Raw genomic sequence first — 23,831 nt, forward strand, 5'->3', positions numbered from 1 at the left:
GCCTGTGGCCCCTGCTCACCCAGCTGGACGAGGTAGTAGACGGTGAGCAGCAGCTGCATCTCCTCGGAGATGGGCTGGACGGAGGCGCCATACTGCTCATAGGCCCTGGAGACAGACTGCGAGTTCTGGTAGCACGCGTGCAGCAGCGGGCTCACCACCACGTCGTTCAGGTTCCCGCAGAGGTACGGGAAGGTCCCGTGGCCTGCAGAGGGAGAAACGCAGGGGCTTGGCAGTCAGCCTGAGGTGCCACTGTGGCCCCAGGTCTCCTAATCCAGGGGGGACAGATGAGCTGCACGAGAGAGGTGTCTCGAGGACCCCGTTTCTGGGGTACCTCAGATTGGGACACCGCTGCAAACTTTCATTAGCAGCAGAGCTGGGGTATTTGTGGTGAGGCTGCCCTATGAGCCTTGGGTTTCTAACTGGAGTCTGCCCAGCTCTGGGTCACCCATGAAGTCCCAGCTCGGCTAGGTCCCTGGACTGGAGGCCACAGCGGGTGGCTCACGAGAGGCCTCCTAAAAAGGAGCCACAAGTGTCGTACTTGGGGCTCACAGCAGTTTGCCACGGAAGCCAGAGGAAAGGGTAACAAGGAGGCTAGAGTTGGAGCACCTGGCATATTACAAGATGGCCATGACACAAACTGGGGCAGTGGCCAAAGCCACAGCGTGGAGGAAACACAATGAGGAGACCTCTTCTCGAGACGACAAGAACGCAGCGCAGGCCTGCACAGCTCCCGGCTGCGCGAGCGGGGACAGGCCCCTCCATCTCCAAGCTCTGCACGGTCCTGTGCTCACACGGCCTAGCAGCCATGCAATGAGTTCAGCCCAGCCCTGGGAATGCACCCCAATCCTGACCCTGCCTCCAGTCCAGCTCAAAGGCCACATCTGCACTTCTTTTTAATTTTTTTTTTTTGTGGGTGGTGGGGCGCTGCCTGGGCACTGTTCCTGAGTTCTTCAGCTCAAGGCTTATGCTCTACCACAGTGCCACTTCTGGTTTTCTGGTGGTTAAACCATGATCCTCAGATCTCAGCCTCCTGAGTAGCTAGGATTACAGGTATGAGCTACCACATGTCACTTAAAAAATACTTTTATTGTTATTACAAAGGTGATACATATTATAAAGGTGATGTTGTTATAAAGGTGATGTCCCTGAGCTCTTCAGCTAATACTGCTCTACCATTTGAGCCACAGCACCACTTCTGGTTTTCTGGTGGTTAATTAGAGATAAAAGTCTCACATAGCCAGACGAGGTGGCTCACGCCTGCAATCCTAGCTACTCAGGAGGCTGAGATCTGAGGATCAAGATTCAAAGCCAGCCTGGGCGCAAAAGGACCTGAGACTCTTATCTCCAATTCATCTCAAGAAAAAACGAGAAGTAGGGCTTGGCTCAAGGGTAGGGCAGTAGCCTTGAGCTGAAGAGCTCAGTGTCCAGGCCCAGAATTCAAGTCCCACGAACAACAACAACAACAACAACAACAACAAAATACAGACTTGTGGCTCTGAGTAACAGCAGGCCATTTCACCAGCCTAGGGTGACTTCCCTCAGGGTAAGGACTTCTTTGTCCACTGGGTGCTCCTTTAGTGTGGCTTGTGGCCAAGCTAAGTACACTGAGAAAGTGAGCAAAGGCCCAGGGAATGCACACAGAGCGATGTGCATAAGGGGACTGCAAGCTGGCTTGCTTTGGCCACATGGCTCTGTGGCCACGTGGCTGACTCTGTGATTCCAGGCATTTGAGCAAGGACCGTGCCAGCAGCTGCCATGGCTTTGGGAGGATTTTAGATTTGTGTCAGAAGCAGAGACTGATTGTTTTGTTTTTGGGGGGCATCTTTCGGGCTGCCCGCACCACACCACTTGCCTTTAAATATCACAGGCTTGGCCTTGCATATTTTCAGCAAATTGTCTGGGACAGACACAGGCTCTCCAGGGGCCACCACTGGGAAGGTCATGGAAGCTGGTCCCATCACACCAGGCTGGGCAACGCAGGGCATGGGAGCACTTTCTAGAAACATGCCAAGAGTGTTAGGAAAATGGTACACACAACATCCCACTGGCTCTCTGTCCAGCCAGCTACCAAACTGCTACCAACTGACCTCCAGCCCGGATCCACTGCCCTCCATGACCACCAGTGACCCCCTAAAAGCAGTGTCCCCACCTAGGACACAGCTTCCTCCTCTGGGACACCCCTGGAAGGACAAAGGTGTTCTCTTCCCATCTTGTAAGGATCAAAGAACTCCCATTCCATAAGACCCTGGGCCTTGGAAGCAACTTATCATGAGCTTTGCTGTCAGTCTTTGCACACCTGCTCCGTCAGCATTCCACTCTGTGTGTGCAACAGCAGCAGCTCTGCCACTGGTGCCCAAGCTGAGGATTCTGGTAAGGCCGCAGTCACTTACCAGACTTAGTTTTGTGCCCTCCACCCGGAGGGCAAGGACCATCTGGCGCCGAGGGTGATTCCGGAGACCACCCTTTGTGACGCTTTTTGGGTGGCCCAGAGTTTGACAAGATACCTAGACAAAAATTCAGGGAATAATTAGGCTGCTAGTGGAAATGAGCTTCAATAAAATTTCTCTCAATCTAGAGAAAACTTATTTGGCATTGTTTGCGATTGTACTCTTGAAATGGATGTTGAAGTATCTAGTGAAATATCTAGGAAGAAAGGAAACATCTTACCAATCTTTATAAATGCGTCCCTCCAAATATGTGCTGGTATCTGACATTTCTCTCTCTCAGCCTGAGACTCACTAAGTCTTTCGAATATAATGATAAAACCTACTCAGAACACCGAGTAGTAGCACACACCTATAATCCCAGCTACTTCGGAGATAGAGATAGGAAGATTGTGGTGGGAGGCCAGCCTGGCCAAATGCAAGAGATCCTAGCTGTAAAGTTGAAAGGGGACAGAGGCTTGGTTCAACTGGTAGAACACTTGTCTCACAGGTGGAATTCCCTGAATTCAAAACCCAGTACCACCAGGACAGGAGTGTGGCCTAGTGGGAGAGTGCTTGCCCTAGCATGCATGAAGCCCTGGGTTCAATTCCTCAGTACCACATACGCAGAAAAAGCCGGAAATGGTGCTGTGGCTCAAGGAGTAGAGTGATAGCCTTAAGAAAGCCCAAGGACTGTGCTCAGGCCCTAAGAAAGACCAAGGACAGTGCTTAGGCCCTGAGTTCAAGACCGGAGACTGGCAAAAAAAAAAAAAAAAAAAACAAAAACCCAAAACGCTACTTGGCAGGTGGTTCCAACAGGAGTAAAAAGAATGTGGAAGGGGCTGGGAGTTTGGCCTAGTGGTTAAAGTGCTTGCCTAGCATGCATGAAGACCCGGGTTCGATTCCTCGTTACCACATAGAAAAAAGCCGGAAGTGGTGCTGAGGCTCAAGTGGTAGAGCTCTAGCCTTGAGAAAGTCCAAGGACAGTGCTCAGGCCCTGAGCTCAAGCCCAGGACTGGCAAAAAAAAAAAAAAAAAAAAAAAAAAAAGAATGTGGTAATATACTTATGCACATGTCATTCAGGCTCCAGACAGGGCAGATACCCACCACTGTCAGCGTCATCACTGTCGTTTATCTAGATACGGACATACATGTGCATAAGTGGTTTGAAGGGGCTCTGTTGATGTGTGGCAGGAGTTGTTTTATTTTTTAATTGTTTTTTCTTTTCTAATCTGGGCATCGTCCCTGAGCTCCTTTTGCTCAAGGAGCCTCAGCGCCACCCCCAGCTTTTTCTGTGATTAAGAGTCTCACAGACTTTGCTGTTCCATCTGGCTTTAAACCACAATCCTCACATCCCAGTCTCCTGAGTAGCTAGGATTACAGGAGTGAGCCACTGGCACTAGGCTTGTTCCCCCTGCCCCCAATTTTTTTTTCTTACTTATTAATCTCAGTACCTCACACATTTTAGGCAGGAGCTCTATCTGAGCCATGCCCCCCAGCCCTTTTGTCTGGTATTTTGTTGTTGAGATTGTGACAGAGTCTCATTAACTTTGATTCTAGATTCAGACTCTCCTGCCTCTGCCTCACAAGCATTTGGAAGTACAGATATTCTCTGTCATGCAATAGGTATTTCTGGTTTGGCTGGTTTTTATGCTGGTCCTGAAGCTTGAACTCAAGGCCTGGGCACTGTCCCTTGATTTTTTTTGTTTGGGGGAATTTTGTTTTGCCAGTCCTGGGGCTTAACTCAAGGCCTGGGCTCTGTCCTTTTTGCTCAAGACTAGCACTCTACCACTTGAGCCACAGCACCACTTCTGGCTTTTCCTGGGTTTGTGGTACCCAGGAATGGAACCCAGGGCATAGTGCCTGCTAGGCAAGCACTCCTCCACTAAGCTACACTCCCAGCCCAGCCCTCAGTTTTGGGGTTTTGTTTTTTTGTTTTTTACTCAAGAATAATACTCTACTACTTTGAGCCACCGCTCCACTTCAGGCTTTTTTGTGGTTAAATGGAGGTAAAAGCATTTTGTGGACTTTCTTGTCCAGGCTGACTTTGAAACATGATTCTCAGATCTCAGCCTCTTGAGTAGGTAGGATCTCAGGTATAAGACACTGGCATCTGGCTACAAGATTCATTTCTGAAGAGCTAGAAGAGGGAATAGATGTGTTCCAGAGTGCACCCCCGGAATCTCACCACCTAGGGGCACTACTGACTCACCTGTGCTCCCTTCCCTAGCTCAGTCTGGAACTGCAGATGGAAAAAGAACCAAAGTTGGCCTCACTGCTGCTGGAGACTGATTCCTGCCCATTCTGGATAAAAGCATGCGTACAGCTCCAGTCCCACTATGTGCCACAGACTAGGGCTCTGCAAGGCCCAGCCCAGAAGGGGGTTCTACAGGCCAACTGTTCCAAGTCAAACACCATGGGCCCAGGCTGAGGGAGGGCCCCGTGCCCTGCTGGGTGGGGTGAAGGCTGGGTGCCCACAGACCTCAGCACAAGGTGAGCACCACTGACCCCATGGGCCTTCTGCGCTCGGAGACTAAGTAAATCAGTGTCATGGCTGCCCTGAATTCAGCCCCCAAAGAAACAGCCACAGGACAAAGAGACCTAGCTGGCAGTGACAGAGGGTCCACAATGGAGACCCCACCAGCATGGAGGAGTCCAGGGTTCTGTCCAGCTAACATGCTTGTTCCCTGCTCAGAGGCTTTCCTGGGCCACGCAGAGTTGGCTCCCGGCCCCGCCTTGCCACCCTGCTGCCAGAAGCCTCTACCCCATTAGTGTCTAGCTATGTAGTTTCTTTTTCTTTCTTCTTTGAAATCCCAGGACTGCAGGAGTCCCCGTCCCTTCTTGCTCTTCCCTTTCCTGCTGCAGACCTCTACTGGACACTTCCCCAGCTACAATGACGTAAGCACCAGCTCACTGAACAGTGCAGCCTGCACGATGGCTGAAGCTGACAGCAAGCGCTGGAACCAGTGAGCGAGGACTCCAAAAGCCCTTCCCTGGCCCTCCTACTCACCCAGCATGGCTTCTCAGCTCCCATGCACGAAACAGCACAGGAGGCTAGGCTAAGGTTTCTGGCTAGCAAGAGGCCCAACTTTGCTTTAATTCTATCTCTCCTGACATCTGTGTTCTTTCTCATACCACAAACCCCTCTACTTCTCCACATTTCCCAGCCCTCCTGAGCCAGCCCTCACCGGCTGTCCCTCCACACGGGAATCCTGGGTAGAGCCAGAAAAAATCCAGGTAGTGATTTGTGGACTCCAGGAGGCTCCTGCCATGATGCCCCAGCTGCATTGAAGGCCAAGCTGCCCCAGCCCAGTGGCCCCTCCCTCCCTCCCACCTAGGTCCAACCGCCAAGCCAGACCAGGCCAGGCCAGACAGCACTACCTAAGGCTGAGGGCCGAGGCAGGGATAACAGGCTGTTCTTTGCCTGCTGCTGGTGCTTGGGGGAGCCTTTGCCATTGAAGACAGCCGGTGCTGTAGCTGTGGTCACCAAGGCTTGGTCACAGGCTGGTCCTGCAGGCAAAAAGCAGCAAGGTGGAGAGAGAGTCAATGTACTGGTTGCTCTGAGTCAGGTAGAAGGAAATCTTTCTGTTTTCACAATTACCTTTATAGTCCTGCCAAGTCAGGATCAGTCCTTCCTTCCTTCCTTCCTTTCTTCCTTCCTTCTTTCCCTCCCTCGCCCCCTCCCCCCCAAAGCTGTCTTTGTGCTGGCATTAAGGCTTGAACTCAGAGCCTGGACACTGTTCCTTAGCTTTTAGCTCAGTACTGATACTCTACCACGTGAGCCACAGCTCCACCTCTAGCTTTTCTTGGTGGTTAATTGGAAGTAAAAGACTCCTGGACTTTTCTGCCCAGGCTAGTGTTGAACTTCAATCCTCAGATTTCAGCCTCTTGAGTAGCTTGGATTTCAGGCATGAGCCACTGCAAGCTACCTAACTCAGACACTGGCTCAAGTCAGGAATGCTGATCTGTCACCCTGCCCTACTGACATACCCATGCAAATATGCACAGACATGTCTGTCTGCTCATACACATGCACATATGCATACACACATCTGGGCACAAGCACATATGCACTGCCACAGAGATTCCTGCCCATACACAAGCACATGTGAACATGAACACACGCACACATGCCTCTGCCCATAGCTCAGTAGGCACAGCCTGAGAAAAGGACAGGAAATACGAGTGGCCAAGACTCTCCAATTACTTCTACCTCCCCTTTCTCCCTCTAGAGATCACATTTGTGTCAAACTACAGCCAAGGAAGCCATCAGGTTTTATTCCTGAGACTAGGCTGCTTATAGGGCCTGTCTCCTCAGTACAACTCTCAGGGTGACACAGGCGCGGGTCCCCCGAGGCTGCCTAATTGTGGAAGTTGTCCAAGCTGGATGTAGTGGTTCCTATCTGTTATCTCAGCTACTTAGGAGGCAGAGAGGAGGAGGATCTGGGTTGGAGGCCAGCCCTGACAAAAGAAAACATCAGACTCCACCTCTACCAGTAAGTCCGACAGTGGTGGTATATGCTTGTCCTCAAAGCTGCAGGGGAGGCTGTCACTAGGAGGAAATAGTTTGAAGACAGCCTCTGAATCCTGCAAAGAAAAAAAAGGGGGGGGGGCCTTATCTGAAAAGTAAAGCAAAATGGGAGCTGAAGACAGAGCTCAAACAGTGCAGTGTCTTGCTAGAAAGCACATGGTCCTGAGTTCAAATCCCTAGGAAGGAAAAATAATAATAAATTGCTCAAGTCAATCAGTTAGGATGGCCTGGAAGGCTTGAGTCTAGAGTCACACCAACTCTTTCCTGTGGGTGCAGCGGAGGGGTGGAGGGAAAAGGGAGATGGGGCAGGGTGTGTAGCTGGTGGGCCGTGTCTGAATTCCAGGCCCACCACGGACATGCTGCAGGATCCTTGCGATGCCTCATAAAACAGGGCTGGGGATGACAGTGACTCAGAAGCTCTGGGCCAGACACCAGGAAGACAGAGAGCCAGGGCCCCGTGCAGGGCCAGACAAGGGGCAGGCTGCGCAAGCATCTGCTAACAGTCACATCTTACACAGTTCTTACATCACCCAGCAACCTGGGCAGACAGGGCTTTCCCCAACATTCTAGATGAGGACTGGGGGTCATACTTACTTGCCAAGTGTGGTGGCTCAAGCCCGAAATCCTAACTACTTAGGAGGCAGAGATTGAGGGATCGTGGTTCACACACAGCCCAGGAGTAAAAGTTAACACACAATCCAACTCAACCAATGGCTGGGCACAGTGGCGCCCACCTGGCACCCCGGCTTTCGGGGCAGCATGGGGCTGAGTGCTCCAGTGATGCCCACCTGCCATCTCCAGCAACACAGGGAAGCAAAAGGAGGGGATCACGGCCCAGGCACAACGCAAAAAGAGGCTGGAGGCGTGGCTCCAGCAATGGGGTGCCTGCCTGCCTACCTGCCTACCACTCGCAAATAACACCAAGAATATAAAAAAGAGTGAGAGCCTCAAATCCCCCAGCAGAGGTGGCAGTGTTGGACTTCAGCTGAGGCACTCAGATGGCAGAAGCCTGGCACTCCTCAGTCTACCATGGCAGAGGTGTCTGGAGCATGTAGGCATGCAGGGCAGAGGACCAAGCACCCCACCACCATGTGAGGGACCACATGTAAGCCCCACTATGTGAGGGACAGGCCAGGCAGGCTCTCCATAGCAACAGGGTGGGAGATAGAAAAATGATCATCCATCTTCCAGAGTCTTCCAGAAGGCTGGTGTCTCTGGATCACAACCCCCCTGTTTGGCAGCTTATTCTGCATGGTAAGCATATGACACAGAAATCCTGTGCCACTGACTCCTGTTCCCACCACTCCCCATCTGTGAGGGCCAGGGCAAGTGCTCAGCTCTTTGAGCCTCAGTTTCAGCACTGCAGTCTTGTTATGATGCAGTGAGGTATTGTGTGTGATAGGGGGAGAGAAGAAACCCAGTGCTTCAAGTTAAGTCTTTTCTACCCTTCTAGAGATTCAGTTCAAACATTCACTTCTACCTACTACCTACTGAGCTCTGCAAAACCTAGGCTGCAAAGCCTGGGTCTGACAGTGGGGCCCTAAGGACCATATCCACTGCTGAAGGGTCGAATTACCCTTCAGACAGAGGATAGGAAAGCCTTCCAAAGAAACCACACAAATCCCCAGTGTCAAGTTCACAATGACATCTAGTGTAGGGACAGATAATGTCAGCCAGACCAGCTGGAGTAAGGCCGGGTCTGTGGCTTCAGCCTGGGGCACCTCTGTGTTACCTCACCTGACTGCTGAGCTCCCACAGGGAGGCTGGAGGTGGCCCCAGGCTCGCTGGGCAGGGCAGCCACAGGCCCTGTGCTCTCCAGCGGCGGGAAGGAGGAGCTGGAGCAGGTGCTGGCCGAGGTCTGCCGGCTTCTAAACTCTAAGAGGACAAGGAGCACAAAGGAAAACAGTGAGTTTCCAGACTAGAATTTGTTCTTCAGGAAGACAGAACACATGGACATCTATAAAAGACACCCAGGGCAGGGGTTTCAAAGCTTCACAGTAGCCCTGGGCCACTGGCAGAATTGTGAACAACCACATACAGGTATAGGAACAAGAAAGATTATGAGCTGGACACAGGCAGCTCACATCTGTAATCCTAGCTACTCAGGAAGCAGAGAGCAATGGATCACTGATGCCAGCCAGATAGAAAATGTTAGAAATGAACCTAATGGCTCAAGAGGTAGAGTGTCAACCTTGAACGAAAAAGCCAAGTGAGAGCACAAGGCGCTGAGTTCAAGACCCAATTCAGGTACATGAATGAACAGATGAATGAAAACTAATTTAGAGTACATACACAATCAATACTCATGTACAGAGAGAACACACATGCATACATGCCAGATTATGCAAATAAGCCATCTGACTGATGCCTTGAAAGTCCAAAGAGAAGGATAACAGGACCCAAAGGTACAAATACAAGCAGTCCCTCCCTCCATCAGTAAGCAAGTTATTTCCTCAGGGACCACCAGTGCAAATCAGGTTTTCCTGGTCACCATTAAAGGGGTTCGGAGCTGCAGGTTGGATCAGGCACATTCGGGACCTGTGCGCTCTCCTCTGGGGCGTCCCCAGCCCTGCAGGATGTGTGCTGACGTCCTCAGTTCTGACACCTCGATTCTGGGAGCACACTGCAGCCATGATGACCAAATACCACCCCCAGGAAAAAACTACCACTCCAAAGACTTGCTACAAAGAATCACTACACCATGTGGCCTTCTGTCAACTTTTAAACATCCCGTCCATCGCTAGCATCAACAGTGGGCAATCTCAGTCACGTGAGCCTGCCTTCTGGCTGTGCTCTGTCACTAGAACAGGGGTCCCTTCCTAGCCTCTCACCACCTGGCATGGTGGCCCACTGAGGGAGGGCATTTCCTGCAGCCATCCTCCCCCTCCAGAGCCCAACTACCCACCTGAGCCTTTCCAGCAAATCAGAGGGCCTTTGGTGAGAGCCCCTTGGGCATTGCGAACCAGGTAATACTTGAGGTGCTTCTGCTTCTTGGGCTGGGTGGTCAATTTCAGGTTGATGTGGTTGGAGAATTCGGTAAAGTAGCAGAAGCCTTTCTTTCCACAGCCAACACAGTTTCCAGAAAAGCCTAGAGGACAAAGCAAAATGTGAGCCTTCATGGCCTCCTCCTCCTCAAATAAAACACCCAACATGGTGGGAATGCTGGCGGGGATTGGGGAATCCTACTATACAGGTGGTAGGACTGTCACCTAGTACAACCACTCTGGCAGCAGTCTGGAGATTCCTCACAAAACTACACATAGACCTTCTCTACCACCCAGCCGTACCACTCCTAGGCATCTACCCAGAACATCATGAACCAGGATATGACAACCATGTTTATTGATACACTATTCACACTAGCTAAAATAAGGAAATATCACCTCTATAATAACAATAAAGTAAATTAATAATTATAAATATCTGAAGCATATAAAAACCAAAAAAAAATGTTAATGCCCAGCATGCATCTCTGCACTCCCAGCCAATATATGGGCTTTGAAATATGCCACTGAGCAAGTCAAATCTTCCATGCTTGCCTGGCCCTTCCCCAGGATTGAATCTTCTTGGCTCATCTGTCTTAACCTGATGGGCCAGTCTAGAATGGCAGAGCCCTTCCCTGCCCCTGCATCCTCACAATCATCCTCCTGCCTCCAGCTCGGCTGCTCAGATCCCCTGGGTGAGGGTCCTGAAGGTCATCTTAGAGTCACTGACTCCAGGATAGAGCTGGTTTGGCTCAGTGTCCTTCTGCCAGGCTGGACTGGGCTTACCACGAGCTGACTCACCAGCTCTGGGCCGGCCACCTGGCATGTGGTGGCGTCTACACACCCTTCTGTGAACTAGTCAGTGTGCTGTGCTGTGCTGTGTGTGTGTGTGTGTGTGTGTGTGTACATTAAAGGACATTTGTACACCTTGAAGGACACACAGCACTCTCTGCAGTGGCCGTTAATGAAGAAAAAAAGTGTGATGCCTGCAGCTTCTCTACCTGCCAGCAGATCTCACTGCATCACTGCAAGAAGCAAGATGTGTTCTCTTTTCTAAAATTACAGATCATTTCAATGAATTACTATTAAAGCAGAACTACACACACACACATACACACACACACAGACACACACACACACACACAGCTAAAACAAAACCAAATCCTGAACCCACACGCTTGGCTCATAACCTTTCCACTTCCTCAGACAAAACCCATCAGTGCATTCAGAGCCAGTAAAACACGACCCCTGAAGGCATTGCTTCCTCCCCAACATTCTACAGCCTGGGTTTTATAGATCACTAAAAAGCATGGAATCCGGCCACTGCAGGGGCTCAGGGACCACCTGGTCCTGTGTAGCCATGCAGGGGGAGGGATGGGGAGACTAATTGCAGGAAACTTAAACAGAGCTAAGTCTACAGGAGGAGGGCATAAAGTTATTTTCAAAGGAGAAAGCACCGGTTATTACCAGCCAGCCCTTGTTACCCATTCTGGATGGCTTTTCACGAGCAATTAACAAATCTCCTACTTCCTGGGTACTGGCCTGCCTAGGGAGGGGCAGGCGGGTGCTTCACCCCCTTTAGGGGCTAGCGAGAAAAGCGCTGGAGCCTCCTAGGTTTACCTGATTTACTGCCCTGGCAATTCCCTGTCAAACTGGTGGAATTCAGACAAATCCCCCGCCACATAGATCAAACACTGCGGGAACACTTACCACCAGCACCGCTAAGCAAGCCCAGTTCAAGATCCAATGATTCTGTTGGCTTCCTGCAGACAGTAAATTTTCAGGTACCTGTGGCTCACACCTGTAAATCTTAGCTATTCAGGAGGCTGAGAATCACAGTTCAAAGCCAGCTTGGACAGAAAAGTCCATAGACTTATCTTCAGTTAAATAGCAAATAGCCAGGGGCCGGGAGTTTGGCCTAGTGGTTAAAGTGCTTGCCTAGCATGCACGAAGACCCGGGTTCAATTCCTCGGTACCACATACATAGAAAAAACCCAGAAGTGGTGCTGAGGCTCAAGTGGTAGAGCTCTAACCTTGAGAAAGTCCAAGGGCAGTGCTCAGGCCCTGAGCTAAAGCCCAGGACTGGCAAAAAAAAAAAAAAAAAAAGCAAATAGCCAGAGATGGAGCTGTCTCTTGGGTGGTAGAGTACCAGTCTTGAATGGAAAAGCCAAGTAAGAATGCCAGACCCTGAGTTCAAGCCCCAGTACTGGCATTAAAAATGACTTTTAAAAATCCAGGTACCACACATATGTATATATGTGTATATACATATATAAACGTACAAATATAAATATATATTTGTACATATATGTACATGTGTACACATATAAATGTACAAATAATTTATATGTACATACTATATATGTGCCTATACAGTATACACACATAAGACACACGTGTACATACATAAGACTTTGTGTGTACATACTATAATATGCATATATTATATGAAGGTATATTGAAATATTTAATATATGTATCACAACATCATCCCTTTAGTATGTAGAAGTTGTATGATTTAATACAATTAATATTATTAAAGTTATATACGTAAGAAAAAAAATCCAGGTATCGGTAGCTCATATCAGTAATCCTAGCTACAGGTTCAAAGCCAGCAGAAAAATCTATGAGACTCATATCTATTCACCTACCAAAAAACCTGGAAATGGAGCTGTGGCTCAAGTGGCAGAGCACTAGCCTTGAGCAAAGAGAAGCTCAGGGACAGCACCCAGGTCCACAGTTCAAGCCTCGGGACCAGCACACAAACACAAAAGTAAACAAAAAACTTAAAAAAAAATTTGAAGCGGTACTGTAAGTACACAGACCTGCCTCGGGGCAGTGTCTCCGGGCTACATTGCTCCTCTGTGAGCAGTTACCTGCCTCACTCTGGAACTTGCACACAGCATTTCTCTTCTTCCTCTCCTCTGTCCATCCTTTGCTAAGACCTAACATGTGCTCAGAAGAGGCTCCATAAAATGAGCTTACCCACCCAGCTCTCAGGATCAAATGCTAACACACCTGACCTGTAAGCAAGACGTGGTATTCTAACCCAAAAGTGGCTCCCATAACTTGCTTCTACAGTGACGAGTGTCCACTGCCAGATCCTTTCACTGCCACTCCAAAGAGGACACCAGGCCAGCTGAGAGGCTGGGACACCACACAGGAAGAGAATGCCAAAGGCCGGGCTGCACTGAGACATCTCCTCCCCCTGCCTGGTGCACTCCAATGCCGGAAGTCCACAGGCAGACTTGCGGCAGACATGGGACTAGAACTCAGATCTCTGGAATCTCCTTTGCATTGTCAGACATCAGAGGAGGATGTGGAGTGGATCCTGACACACAGGAAGAACCCAATCATGTCATCTGAGCAAGCAGTAGCCAGGCTTGAGTAGTGACTCGCAGTCCCAAGGCTAGAAGGTCTGTGGCCCCACGGGAAAGGTCAGCCCCCATCCTGGCCTTGAGGTCGCACAGCCCAAGCAGAATGGTGATTCAAGGGGAGAACTTGAGCTGGGCACCAGTGGCTCATGCCTGTCAACCTAGCTACTTAAGTGACTGAGACCTGAGGATCATGGTTCAAAGCCAGCTTGGGTAGGAAAGTCCATAATTAACCACCAAGAAGGCTGAAAATGGGAGTCGTGACTCAAGTGGTAGAGCACAAGCCCTGAGTACAAAAGCTCAGGAACAGCTCCCAGGCCTTGAGTTCAAGCCCCGGAACTGGGACCAAAAACAAAAGGTAGAACATAGAGCCTGGAGGACATGAGCTTGCTTTCTGGCTCTGTCTTCTTCTGGAATGCCCTTGTTCAAGTTCATTATTAGTCAAGCCCATCTGTAGAAGTGGAACAATGAAGTCCAGCTACAGAGGTGAGCCACAGACAAGAAGGGAGGAGAGTGAGAGGGCAGGGCAGTCACTTGGGATACAAACATCCTATGGGCAGACACACACACCCCACTAGCCAGCCAGTGGCCCTTTCTTCACCCACGGGAACTATTAATTAGGAAGAGAACCAGTTAGGAAAAACTTCAGGCTAAGCGACAGCCCTTCTATAAAAAGGCAGTTTTTCATATTTTAAAATAGATCCCATAGATAAGCAATATCTATGTGCCTCTTTATATTTATATAAAATTATATATCATATATGTATGTATAAGTGAGTGAGCTCCAAGATATGGAAACAAGAGATGTCTCTTTTTGTTTTTGTCTTTATGTGTGGCGTATTCATGTGTATGTCTTCAGAAGGTAGAAAGGAGGGAACAGAGCTTGGGGGGCGGGGAGGGTGCAGCAGTAAAGCCCACTGAGGTGAACTATACAACTCCTGGGTGGACGGGAGGGACTGGGAGAGAGAGAAGGACCAGAAGAAAGGAAGTATATTCATTACTTGACTCATGTCATTATAATCCCTCTGTATGTCACCTCTATAATAACAATAGAGTAAACAATAAAAAGGCTTTCATTAGCAGGTGCGATGGCTCACGCCTGTAATCCTAGCTATTCAGGAGGCTGAGCTCTGAGGATCTTGGTTCAAAGTCAGCCCAGGCACTAAAGGAGTAAAGACTGTGAGACTTTTATGTCCAATTAACCACTAGAAAACCAGAAGCGGCACTGTGGCTCAAGGGGTAGGGCAGTAGCCTTGCACTGAAGAGCTCAAGGACAGCGCCCAGGCCCAGAGTTCAAGCCCCACAACTGGCAACAGCAACAACAAAAAAGGCTTTTTCATTCTAGCCCATCTGTCCAGTAAAAAGGTAAACACATTGACATGACATACCAGGTGGCACTGGTGCCTCTGTGGTCACCACCACTGTCCCAGGCCTCCGCTGTCCTGCCACATGTGTGCAGGGAACCCCTAGAGGGCAAAGGAGAACTCACCGAGCAAGGCGTTGTGGCCATTGTCATCCGGCAAGAACCTCTTATCGACGGCACACACCAAGAGATGGTCAGGCAGGCTGGGGGCCTTGGCCCCGACAAGGAGGAAGCCGGCGGGGACGTCGATAGGCTCACTGGAAATGGAAACAAGGCGCAGGTCCTTCCCGGCTTGGCAGAACCCTAGGCGAGATGGACAAGACTCAGAGAGTGCCCAGAACAGAAGCACGGACATCAGAGGAGAATGGGCTCTTCCAGGGTTGGACAGGAACAGCCTTCCCCTCTAGGTCAGGGATTTGAGACAGAGCTGTAATTGTGGTTATTTCTAGCACCAGTCACTTCCAGTATGTGTCACCACTGAATACGACATGGACTGTGTTAGCAGTGTAGACAAGGCAAATGCACAGACACGGAGAGCAAGCAAACGTCCTGGTCAGGCACACGGTGGGGAAGCATGGGGGGACGCACACGGGGACGGCATGGGGAGGGGAAGAGCCAGCTGCTGGGCTTCCTCGGGGAGGGGCCTGAGGCCAGGATGTGTGAGGACAAGAGCAGGGACAGGCTTCCTTGCCAGACAGACCTTTGGTATCGCACAGCTTTTCGATTTCCCTGATCTAACAAGAAAAGAAGGGAAGAAGGGAGACAAGCTCGATCTTCCTGGGCGAATCTCCAGCCCGAAGACTCCTCCACAGTGAATCACTAAGCAAGTCTGTAACAAGAGGCCCCCTGCACTGCTCCAGGGAGCTGGGATACTCAGCTGAGGCTGTCCTGAGTGGCAGAGGGGCTAGGGGCTGGCTCGGCGCCCTGCTACCCTGCGGGTGGGGGTTTAAGATCAGGCAGAGAACCCCTGTGGCACCTAAGCGCAGGCCCAGCTGCAGCCTTACCATCTGTGGTGCAGCAGCCTTCAGGTGGAGGGGGAAGCTGGTAGGAATTTGGGGGGCTGCTGGTCTCCAGCCCTCCTTCCCCCTCTTCCTCTTCTTCCTCATGGTCCACTCGGCTGCCACCTGGATGTGGGAAGGGAAAGGGATGGTCATGTCAGACAGCTGCCAGCCAGGCCCACAGAGTGCCCGCCACCCACTGCCAGATTCTGTGCAACGCAGGCACTGAACCTACGGACCAATCCCCAGGCCATGTGCCTTCTAGGTCGGGGCTCCCCCACTGCGCCACTCCTCTAGATAGCACTCGCCTTTTAGCAAGTGCTCAGCCAGTCTTAGCTACCTAGTAACTCATCAGTTCTCACTCCAGGAGCTGGATTCCAGTAACAAGCGCCTGTAATCCCAGCTATCCAAGAGGCTGAGTGAGATATGAGGATTATAGTTCAAAGCTAGCCTGAGCAGAAAAGTCCGTAAGAGTCCTATTTCCAACAAACTACCAAAAAAAGCGGGAAGTGGAGCTGTGGCTCAACTAGTAAAGCATTACTCTTAAAAAACAAAATAAAACAACAACAACAAAAAGTTCAGAGACAGCACCCAGGTCCTGAGTTCAAACCCCAGGACAGGCACAAAAAAAAAAAAAAAAGTCAGAAATAGAGGTGTGGCTCAAGTAGTACAGTGCTAGCCCTGAGAAAAAATGCTGAGGGACTGCACCCAGGCCCTGAGCGGAAGCCCCAGGATACGCATGCATGCACATACACATGGGTGCACACACATAGGAGCATACACACACACCTACCACAAAATGGGGCACCTGGCATTCGATAACTGGCCCAAGGTCATGTTGTAACAGACGAAATGCAGAGTCTGGGCTCTTGACTTCAACTTCAAGTTTACTTCTCTTTCATCTACCACAGCTATTCATGCTACAAACTAGACAGCAACAAGTAGAAAGCGTGTGGTTCAAGTAACAAGAGTGCCAGCTATGTGTGAAAACACTAAGGAATAGAACTTAGACCCTGAGTTCAAGCGTCACTACCGACACAAAAAATAAAAAAATATTTTTGTGGTAGGGCCCACAGTATAATTCCAGACCCACTGTAAGAAAAGAAACTGAGGCTCTGAGAGATTCAATGATCTGCCTCTGGTGTAGCAGCAAAGCCGGCACAGAGCCTGGAAATTCTGCACGGTGCCTGATGCCCAGGCTACTTCTGTCCACTAAACTCCACTGCTCTCCTTCTCCTGGTGGTACTGAGATTTGAACTGAAGGCCTCGTGCTTGGGTGGCTTGCTTGCTCAGCTGGTGTTCTGCCATGCCTCTAGCCTGGATTTTTTTTTCCCACTGGTTATTTCAGGATGGAGTCTCGCAGACTTGACTGCTTAGGCTGGCTGTGAACTACAATCCTCCAGATCTCAGCTTCCTACAGAGCTAGGAACCATTTCAGTGCTTGTTTTAGAATACCAAATATGAGTATTAGAAACTATTAAAATGGGGGGCCGGGAGTTTGGCCTAGTGGTAGCGTGCTTGCCTAGCATGCACAAACACCCGGGTTCGATTCCTCCGTACCCCACATACATAGCAAAAAGCCAGAAGTGGTGCTGAGGCTCACGTGGTAGAGTGCTAGCCTTCAGAAAGTCCAAGGACAGTGCTCAGGCCCTGAGCTCAAGCCCAGGATTGGCAAAAAAAAAGAAAAGAAAAAGAAAGTATTAAAATGGTCTAAAGGCCAAGTACCAGTCTGTAACTCTAGCTACTTAGAAGGTAGAGATCGAAGGATCACAGTGTGAAGCCAGTCTGGACGAGAAACTCTGTTTAATTCTAATCTCTAATTAACCAGCAGAAAGCCAGAAGTGGTACTGTGGCTCAAGTGGTAGAGCACTGGTCTTAAGCAAAAGAGCTCAGGGACAGCATTCAAGAATGGCACAAAAATAAATAAACTAAAATGATTAAAAGGAGCTGTTAAACTATACATGATTATTTTTTCCAAAGGGAAGACTCTATGTACATTGCTAGAAATTCAAATACATCAAAATGTCACACACGTGTGTAGGAAAATAGCCATTGCAGGACAATCTAGAACAGGACTGCGCCGTCTATGGCTTTAGGAAACTCTTGAAACACAAGATTTTTTTTTTCCTTTCAGTCAGCTGTTGAGCTCGGACACTGTCCCTGAACTTTTTTACTCAAGGCTAGCGATCCACTTTGAGCCAGAGTGCCACTTTTTCAGTGGCTACCTGGAAATAAGAGTCTTATGGGGACTTTTCTGTCCAGGTTGGCTTCTAACCATGATCCTTAGATCTCAGCCTCCTGAGTAGCTAGGAGAACAGGTGTGAGTCACTGCAGCCTGGCTCAAAGCAGTTCTTTAAGAGGAATGGAATGTGAAACTGATTAGGAGAGCCCAGAATCACTGTGTGAACCCAACTGCCTCATCCCTGCAGTGACCAGAACTGTCCAGTGGCCAGCTCTGTCCTCCTTCATCCCTGCACCCCTGGTACCCATAAAACACCTCCTGCAGAAGTAGTGTTCGGTGAAGTTGTGCCCTGCTCTGTGCCTGGAGAAAGCAGGGATTCCACTGAACTGAGTTTTTCAATACTGTGCAAATTTAGCTCTTTTTAGGAGGGGATGGCATTCTGGGCTTGAATTCAGGACCTGGACGCTACCCTTGATCTTTCGTGCTCAAGGCTAGCAGTCTACCACTTGAGCCACAGTTCTACTTCCTGTTTCCTGGTGGTTAATTGGAGATAAGAGTCTCATGGACTTTCCTGAACTGGCTTTGAACTGAGTCGCTGAGATTACAAGTGTGAGTCCCTGGTGCCTGGCATCTTCCGATCTCTTTTCACTTGCATGTCTGAAGCTACCCCCGGAATTGGGGAGCTCGACTTTCTGTACCGTGAATGGCCTCAGCGTCCGAGGCCACAGGACAGTCACTTAGCTTCTGTGTGCGTGGAATCCTGCACCTTCACACTGAGGTAGTCAGCAGATAAACTCTACGGTCACCAGGCTTTGTGGTTGTCCGTGGCTGCCTTCGAAGTTGCACAGAAAGTTCTAGAGGTACAAGATGCTAGCCAGCAGAGCAGGGCACTAAGACATTCCCTCATAGTGGCCCCCATGTTAAGGGGGGGCAGGAAACTGACCATAGCGCCACTTCTGGTTTTTCAGTGGTTCATTGGGAGGTAACAGTCTTATGGGGACTTTTCTGCCAGCCCAGGCAGGGAAGTTCATGAGACTTTTACCTTCAACTAACCAGAAAAAAGTAGGAAGTAGCTGGGGAGTGGATGAAGCTAGAGTAAATCATATTGAGTGAGATAGAACAAGACCAAAGGAACAAAAGACGCATGGTATCCTTAATATGTGGATATTATATCAAAACAGTACAAGAGCGATGACTCAATTGTTTGGGTACCCAAGGCTATGTACATGGTCTTAGAGATATAAACATAACTACATAGACATAAAAACCTATGATGGGCTATATACTCTATAGACACAATGTTTTATTGCATACATTAATATGTACCTATGACATACAAATCCTCAACTTAATTTCAATTATGTTCTAAAATCTATGCACCAGTGATTGTATATAGAGAGTCCCTTCTTGAATACTTGTTTGTTAAACATGGCATTTGAAATATGATATAAAACTCAATGTTAATAAATTCTTTAATTTAAAAATAGCAAAAAAAAGTAGGAAGTAGAGGTGTGATTCAAGCAATAAAGTGCCAGCTATCAATGAAAACACTAAGGAACAGCACCAGACCCTGAGTTCAAGCTCAGTATCAACCCAAAAAGGCACGTGGGGATGTGACTTTCGGAGTCAGTCCCTGAAAGAAGGACAGGAAGAATTCCTTGTGCCAGGTGCCAATGGTTCAGGCCTGGAATTGTAGCTACTCAAGAGGTTCTGTGAGGAACTGCGGAACTGTGAGGCTCAGAGTTGGAAACCAGCCAGAGCAGAAGTCTGTGGACTCTAATCTCCAATTAACCAACAACCTCTAAGTGGAGACATGGCTCAAGTAATAAAGCACCAGCCTTGAGTAAACATGCCAAGGAATAGCATCTAAGCCCTGAGTTCAAGCCCCAGGACCGACACATATGCAAAAAAAAAAAAAAAAAAAAAAAAAGAATTCCTGGTGCCTTGGTCCTTGAGGGCCCAAAGGACAGTCACAAGGGGTGAAAATAAATTACACAGAAAGAACACCTGCTGGCTTTCACTGCTATCAACATGGGCACAGTGTGGTGGGAGGTCAACCCCACATACCCCAGCGCCAGCCTGCAGCTCAGGCCCTCAGTGTCATGAGGACAAGGAGGACGGGGTGTGGGGCTCACCACTGTCTCCGAACCAGTGCGTGGAAGGAGAAGGAAGATCCCAGAAACTATAAACTAAGTTCTTTCAGTCACACAAACTGGCAGTGTGTGATTCTGGTAAGCCAAAAAGACCAACAAGAAATGGAGAGGGGAGGCTCTTAAGCCTCAGCATGTCAGAGGAAACACACACACACACACCCCTCAAAATTCAGAGGGTAAAGAGGCAGAATTGAGGGTCAAAGGTCTCCAGAAGGCATTCCCGGACCTTTGATGGAAGCCTTAGGCAGACACAAGATAAAGAGCTGCTTCCAACCAGGGCAGACTAAACAGATGTGTTTACCCAGGTCCGCTGGCAGGATGAGAGCTTTAAAAGTATCCTTAAACAAAACCATGGGGGGAGGAGAGGAGCTTATAATAAAACACAGGAACCCAAGGGCCCTGCTGCCCCACTAGCAGGGACTGTAGGGACTCTCCAATCCATCAGAACTCCACATGGCGTTCTGAACAAGTGGGGTTTACTTAATAAACCCTCTGGTTTAATTAATACATAGGTATTCCCTATGTATTATGTAAGGCTGGAGCCTTATCTGCTTTCTTGGTCTTTCTTTCAATCCAGTCTAAAGGGCTTTTCCCTAGAAGGAAGGAGTGTTAAGAGCCCTAATCCAAAGAACAAAGCAATAAAGTTCTTAATCACCCCCACAAATACAGAAAATGGTAACGGACCCCAGGGGTATTCAATGTCCTGGCCTGGCATCCTGTTGGTATGCATGGGTAACTGCCTGGTCCAAGGAAAGCAAACAATAAGATAAGAGACCCTGATGAAGAAACAGCCAGACAAAACAAGATTCAGCCTGTGCAGGCCCGCCTGCCCCAAGTGTACACACGCAGAAGGCTCAAGCTCACATGGAGAGCTCGGGTTATGGTGACATTTATCAGACAGAAGGGTCTCCTTGCTCCTGCCAACACCACTCCCTCCCTGGGAAAATAGAAATCTGGAAGGATGGCTCTGCGCTATCCACTGGGCAGATGGGAAAAGCACAGAGATTGCCAAGCAAGCTCCGCCATGGCTAAGCAGGCACCTTAGATGCTCAGGCTTGAATCCAGGGAGACTTTGTGCTGTCTGGGGGCTGGGAGGTAGCTCAGGGATATGGAGCACTCGACTAGCATGAGGGAAGCCCTGGGTTCCATCGTTGGCACGCACACGCACGCACACACGCACGCACACACACACACACAAGCTGGGCACCAGTGGCTCATATCTGTAATTCTGGTTACTAAAGAGGCTGAAATCTGAGGATCAAGGTTCAAAATCAGTCTGGGCAAGAAAGCCAGAAGTGGAGCTATGGCACATGTGGTAGAATGCTAGCCTTGAGCAAAAATGCCCTGAATTCAAGCCCCAAGACTGGTGGAAGAAGGGAAGGAGGGAGGGAGGGGGAAGAAAGAAAGGACAGGAGTGAAACTATGCCTTCTGGAAAGTGCCACAGGCATCCTGAGAAAGCACAGCCTCCCTCCTCCCTACAGGAATGGGCCGGGGCTGTGTGTGAGTCGATTTGGACTCCTCCTAGGCGTTCTCCTCTCCAGTGGCATGGACCCCGGGGACAATTTCCCCACTATGTCCCCTGCTCACACCAGGACTGCCATGCTGGTGAGTAGAATCTGCAGCCACCAGCCTTCCTCCTTCCCCAGCCGCTGCCTTGGATGCTTCGGGATGTGACAGGTTTGGCCAATGTTAAGGACCCATGCGTTTATAATAATTCAACCAGTCACCGTTACGAGTTGACCATTAGCCATGGAGCTTTTCCACGTGCTCTGTGGAATGGTCATGTTGTGCAAGCCTGGCCTAGCACACGTTCTCCAGCCAAGTCTCAGGAACAGTCCCTAGGCAGGTAGACCCGGGAGCGCCTGCAGGAACACCACAGATGCTCGAGGTTTCCTACTTCACAGCTGGGCACACCATCTGCTTTCTCTGAGGCCCAGATCCAGTTCTTTCAGGTTCCTTAGCTGTGCCACCGGTGAGGTAAATTTACTAAGGACAAGCTACGGTGACCCAGGAAGGCCTCCCTCGCAGGAGACATCACATGTCCAGCCCATGCCAGCTGACAGCTCCCTCCTGCGAAACCGGTCTCATTTTCCTCTAGCCCAATGTCCCCATGCCCACCTCTCTCTCTCTCTCTCTCTCTCTGTTTCACACACACACACACACACACACACACACACCAGAACACTATGCAATGTGTGTGTGCCACTCCTAGGGCTTGAACTCAGGACCTGAGCACTGTCCTTGGGCTTTCTCAAGGTTAGAGCTCTACCACTTGAGCCACAGCACCACTTCTGGCTTTTTCTATGTATGTGGTAGTGAGAAATTGAACCCAAGTCTTCATGCATGCTAGGCAAGCACTCTACCACTAGGCCACACTCCCAGCTCCCCGCGATTTATTTTTTAATCAGTTAATACCTGCTCTAAACCATAGCCCCTTTCATGTCCAAATCTAAGTGAAAATCAGGAGTTGATGGCTCATGTCAGTAAGCCTAGCTACTCAGGAGACTGTGTCCTAAAGAACACGGTTCGAAACCAGCCTGAGCAGGAAGCCTGAGACTTATCTCCAGTTATCAGAAGTGGAGCTGTGGCTCAAGTGTGCTAGCCTGAGTGAAAAAGCTCAGAGACAGTGCCTAGACCCCTGAGTGTAAAAACCAGGATCAGCACACACACGCACACACACACACACACACACACTAAATGAAAGCTAATTTTAAATCAAACATATGAATTTACAGAAAGAACTTACAAAATGGCTATTTTTTTAAATCTAAGCATTTTTATTTTTTTTCCTGAACAAGGCAAATCATGAAGTCATCTCTGGGCCTGAAAGTCACTTTTACTTATTCCTGATACAGAGTAAATTCATACACGTTTGTTCATAGTATTAAAGCTTCCAGTGAATTCTAGGAGCCATCAGTCAGCACAAAGAGAAACTATCTAAACTATTTTGCAAAAATATGACCCTGAATTACAGGACAAAAAGAAAAAAATATATATATATACACATATATACACTACGTAGCAAATGTAGATTGAAATTTCATACCCATCAAAAAGCAAAACTGCCAAGCCTTCTATAAAAGCAGTAACTGTTTCAAAACAGTCTAACATAACCACATCCCTTTTTCCTCAGAAGCCAATGGATACTTGCCTTCCTTACAACTTCATGGCTGAAACACACTCTATTTTCAGACAAGTAAGAACTTTCAAGTAACTCTCTATTCCTAATGGTTCTTTTCCGAGCAGACTCACACATCTCTTCCACGGGGCCAAAGAGGAAGGTAACAGCATTCCAGCTTCTATGGCTACCACAACCCTGCATGCAGGAAAAGAGACAGATCATCAAGCCCTCATTTCCTACCTTCCAGGGAGTTCAGTTTCTGCTCAGCCTCCAGGTAGAGCTGGGAGAAGACAGGCCGGGGCACCAGGTTATTAGAGCGGAGGGAGGCCTCGATGGAATTATGCAGAACCTCCTCGAACCGAGTTGTCTTTAGCTGTCCAGCGTATGAATTTCCCATCTTCAGAAAAAAAGAAAACAACAACAACAAAAAAGGATGGAGTCTTCTATCTACAGTGGCATTTCAGTGGCATTTCGGTTCCGATGAGAAAAGCTGCCACAGGAGGTAAGCCAGCCAGCAGCTCTGGGAAGGCGAGAAGAAGCAGGCGCAGGGCAGAGAGGACAGCTCTCCTGGCGCCTTCTGCTCCGCAGCGCAGGAAGTGATTTAGGTAACAGCTCTCTCTGAAGTAGCACCCACAGCGCTGACACCTTGGAGAATATTCCACCAGGAATTGCCTCTTAGCCATCCCACTTTTCCCAGAAAT

The 23,831-nt window shown here is 49.2% G+C and overlaps 1 protein-coding gene across 1 annotated transcript in view; it reads right to left on the bottom strand.

Annotated features, from left to right (window-relative positions):
- The window catches only part of Greb1 (growth regulating estrogen receptor binding 1), a 57,041-nt gene extending 33,514 nt beyond the window's left edge, over nucleotides 1-23,527 (bottom strand). The window contains exons 1-9 of the mRNA XM_090336217.1: nucleotides 23,371-23,527; nucleotides 15,680-15,799; nucleotides 14,802-14,978; nucleotides 9,860-10,042; nucleotides 8,692-8,829; nucleotides 5,805-5,933; nucleotides 2,391-2,504; nucleotides 1,853-1,996; nucleotides 20-202 (exon numbers count right to left, since the gene is read on the bottom strand). Of these exons, the coding sequence (XP_090192343.1) occupies nucleotides 20-202; nucleotides 1,853-1,996; nucleotides 2,391-2,504; nucleotides 5,805-5,933; nucleotides 8,692-8,829; nucleotides 9,860-10,042; nucleotides 14,802-14,978; nucleotides 15,680-15,799; nucleotides 23,371-23,527 (1,345 nt within the window). The remainder of the gene's footprint in view (nucleotides 1-19; nucleotides 203-1,852; nucleotides 1,997-2,390; nucleotides 2,505-5,804; nucleotides 5,934-8,691; nucleotides 8,830-9,859; nucleotides 10,043-14,801; nucleotides 14,979-15,679; nucleotides 15,800-23,370) is intronic.
- Nucleotides 23,528-23,831: the final 304 nt, after the last annotated feature.

The sequence above is a fragment of the Megascapheus bottae genome, chromosome 7 (assembly GCF_031878675.1).
Source record: "Megascapheus bottae isolate mThoBot1 chromosome 7, mThoBot2.hap1, whole genome shotgun sequence".
NCBI lineage: Eukaryota > Metazoa > Chordata > Mammalia > Rodentia > Geomyidae > Megascapheus > Megascapheus bottae.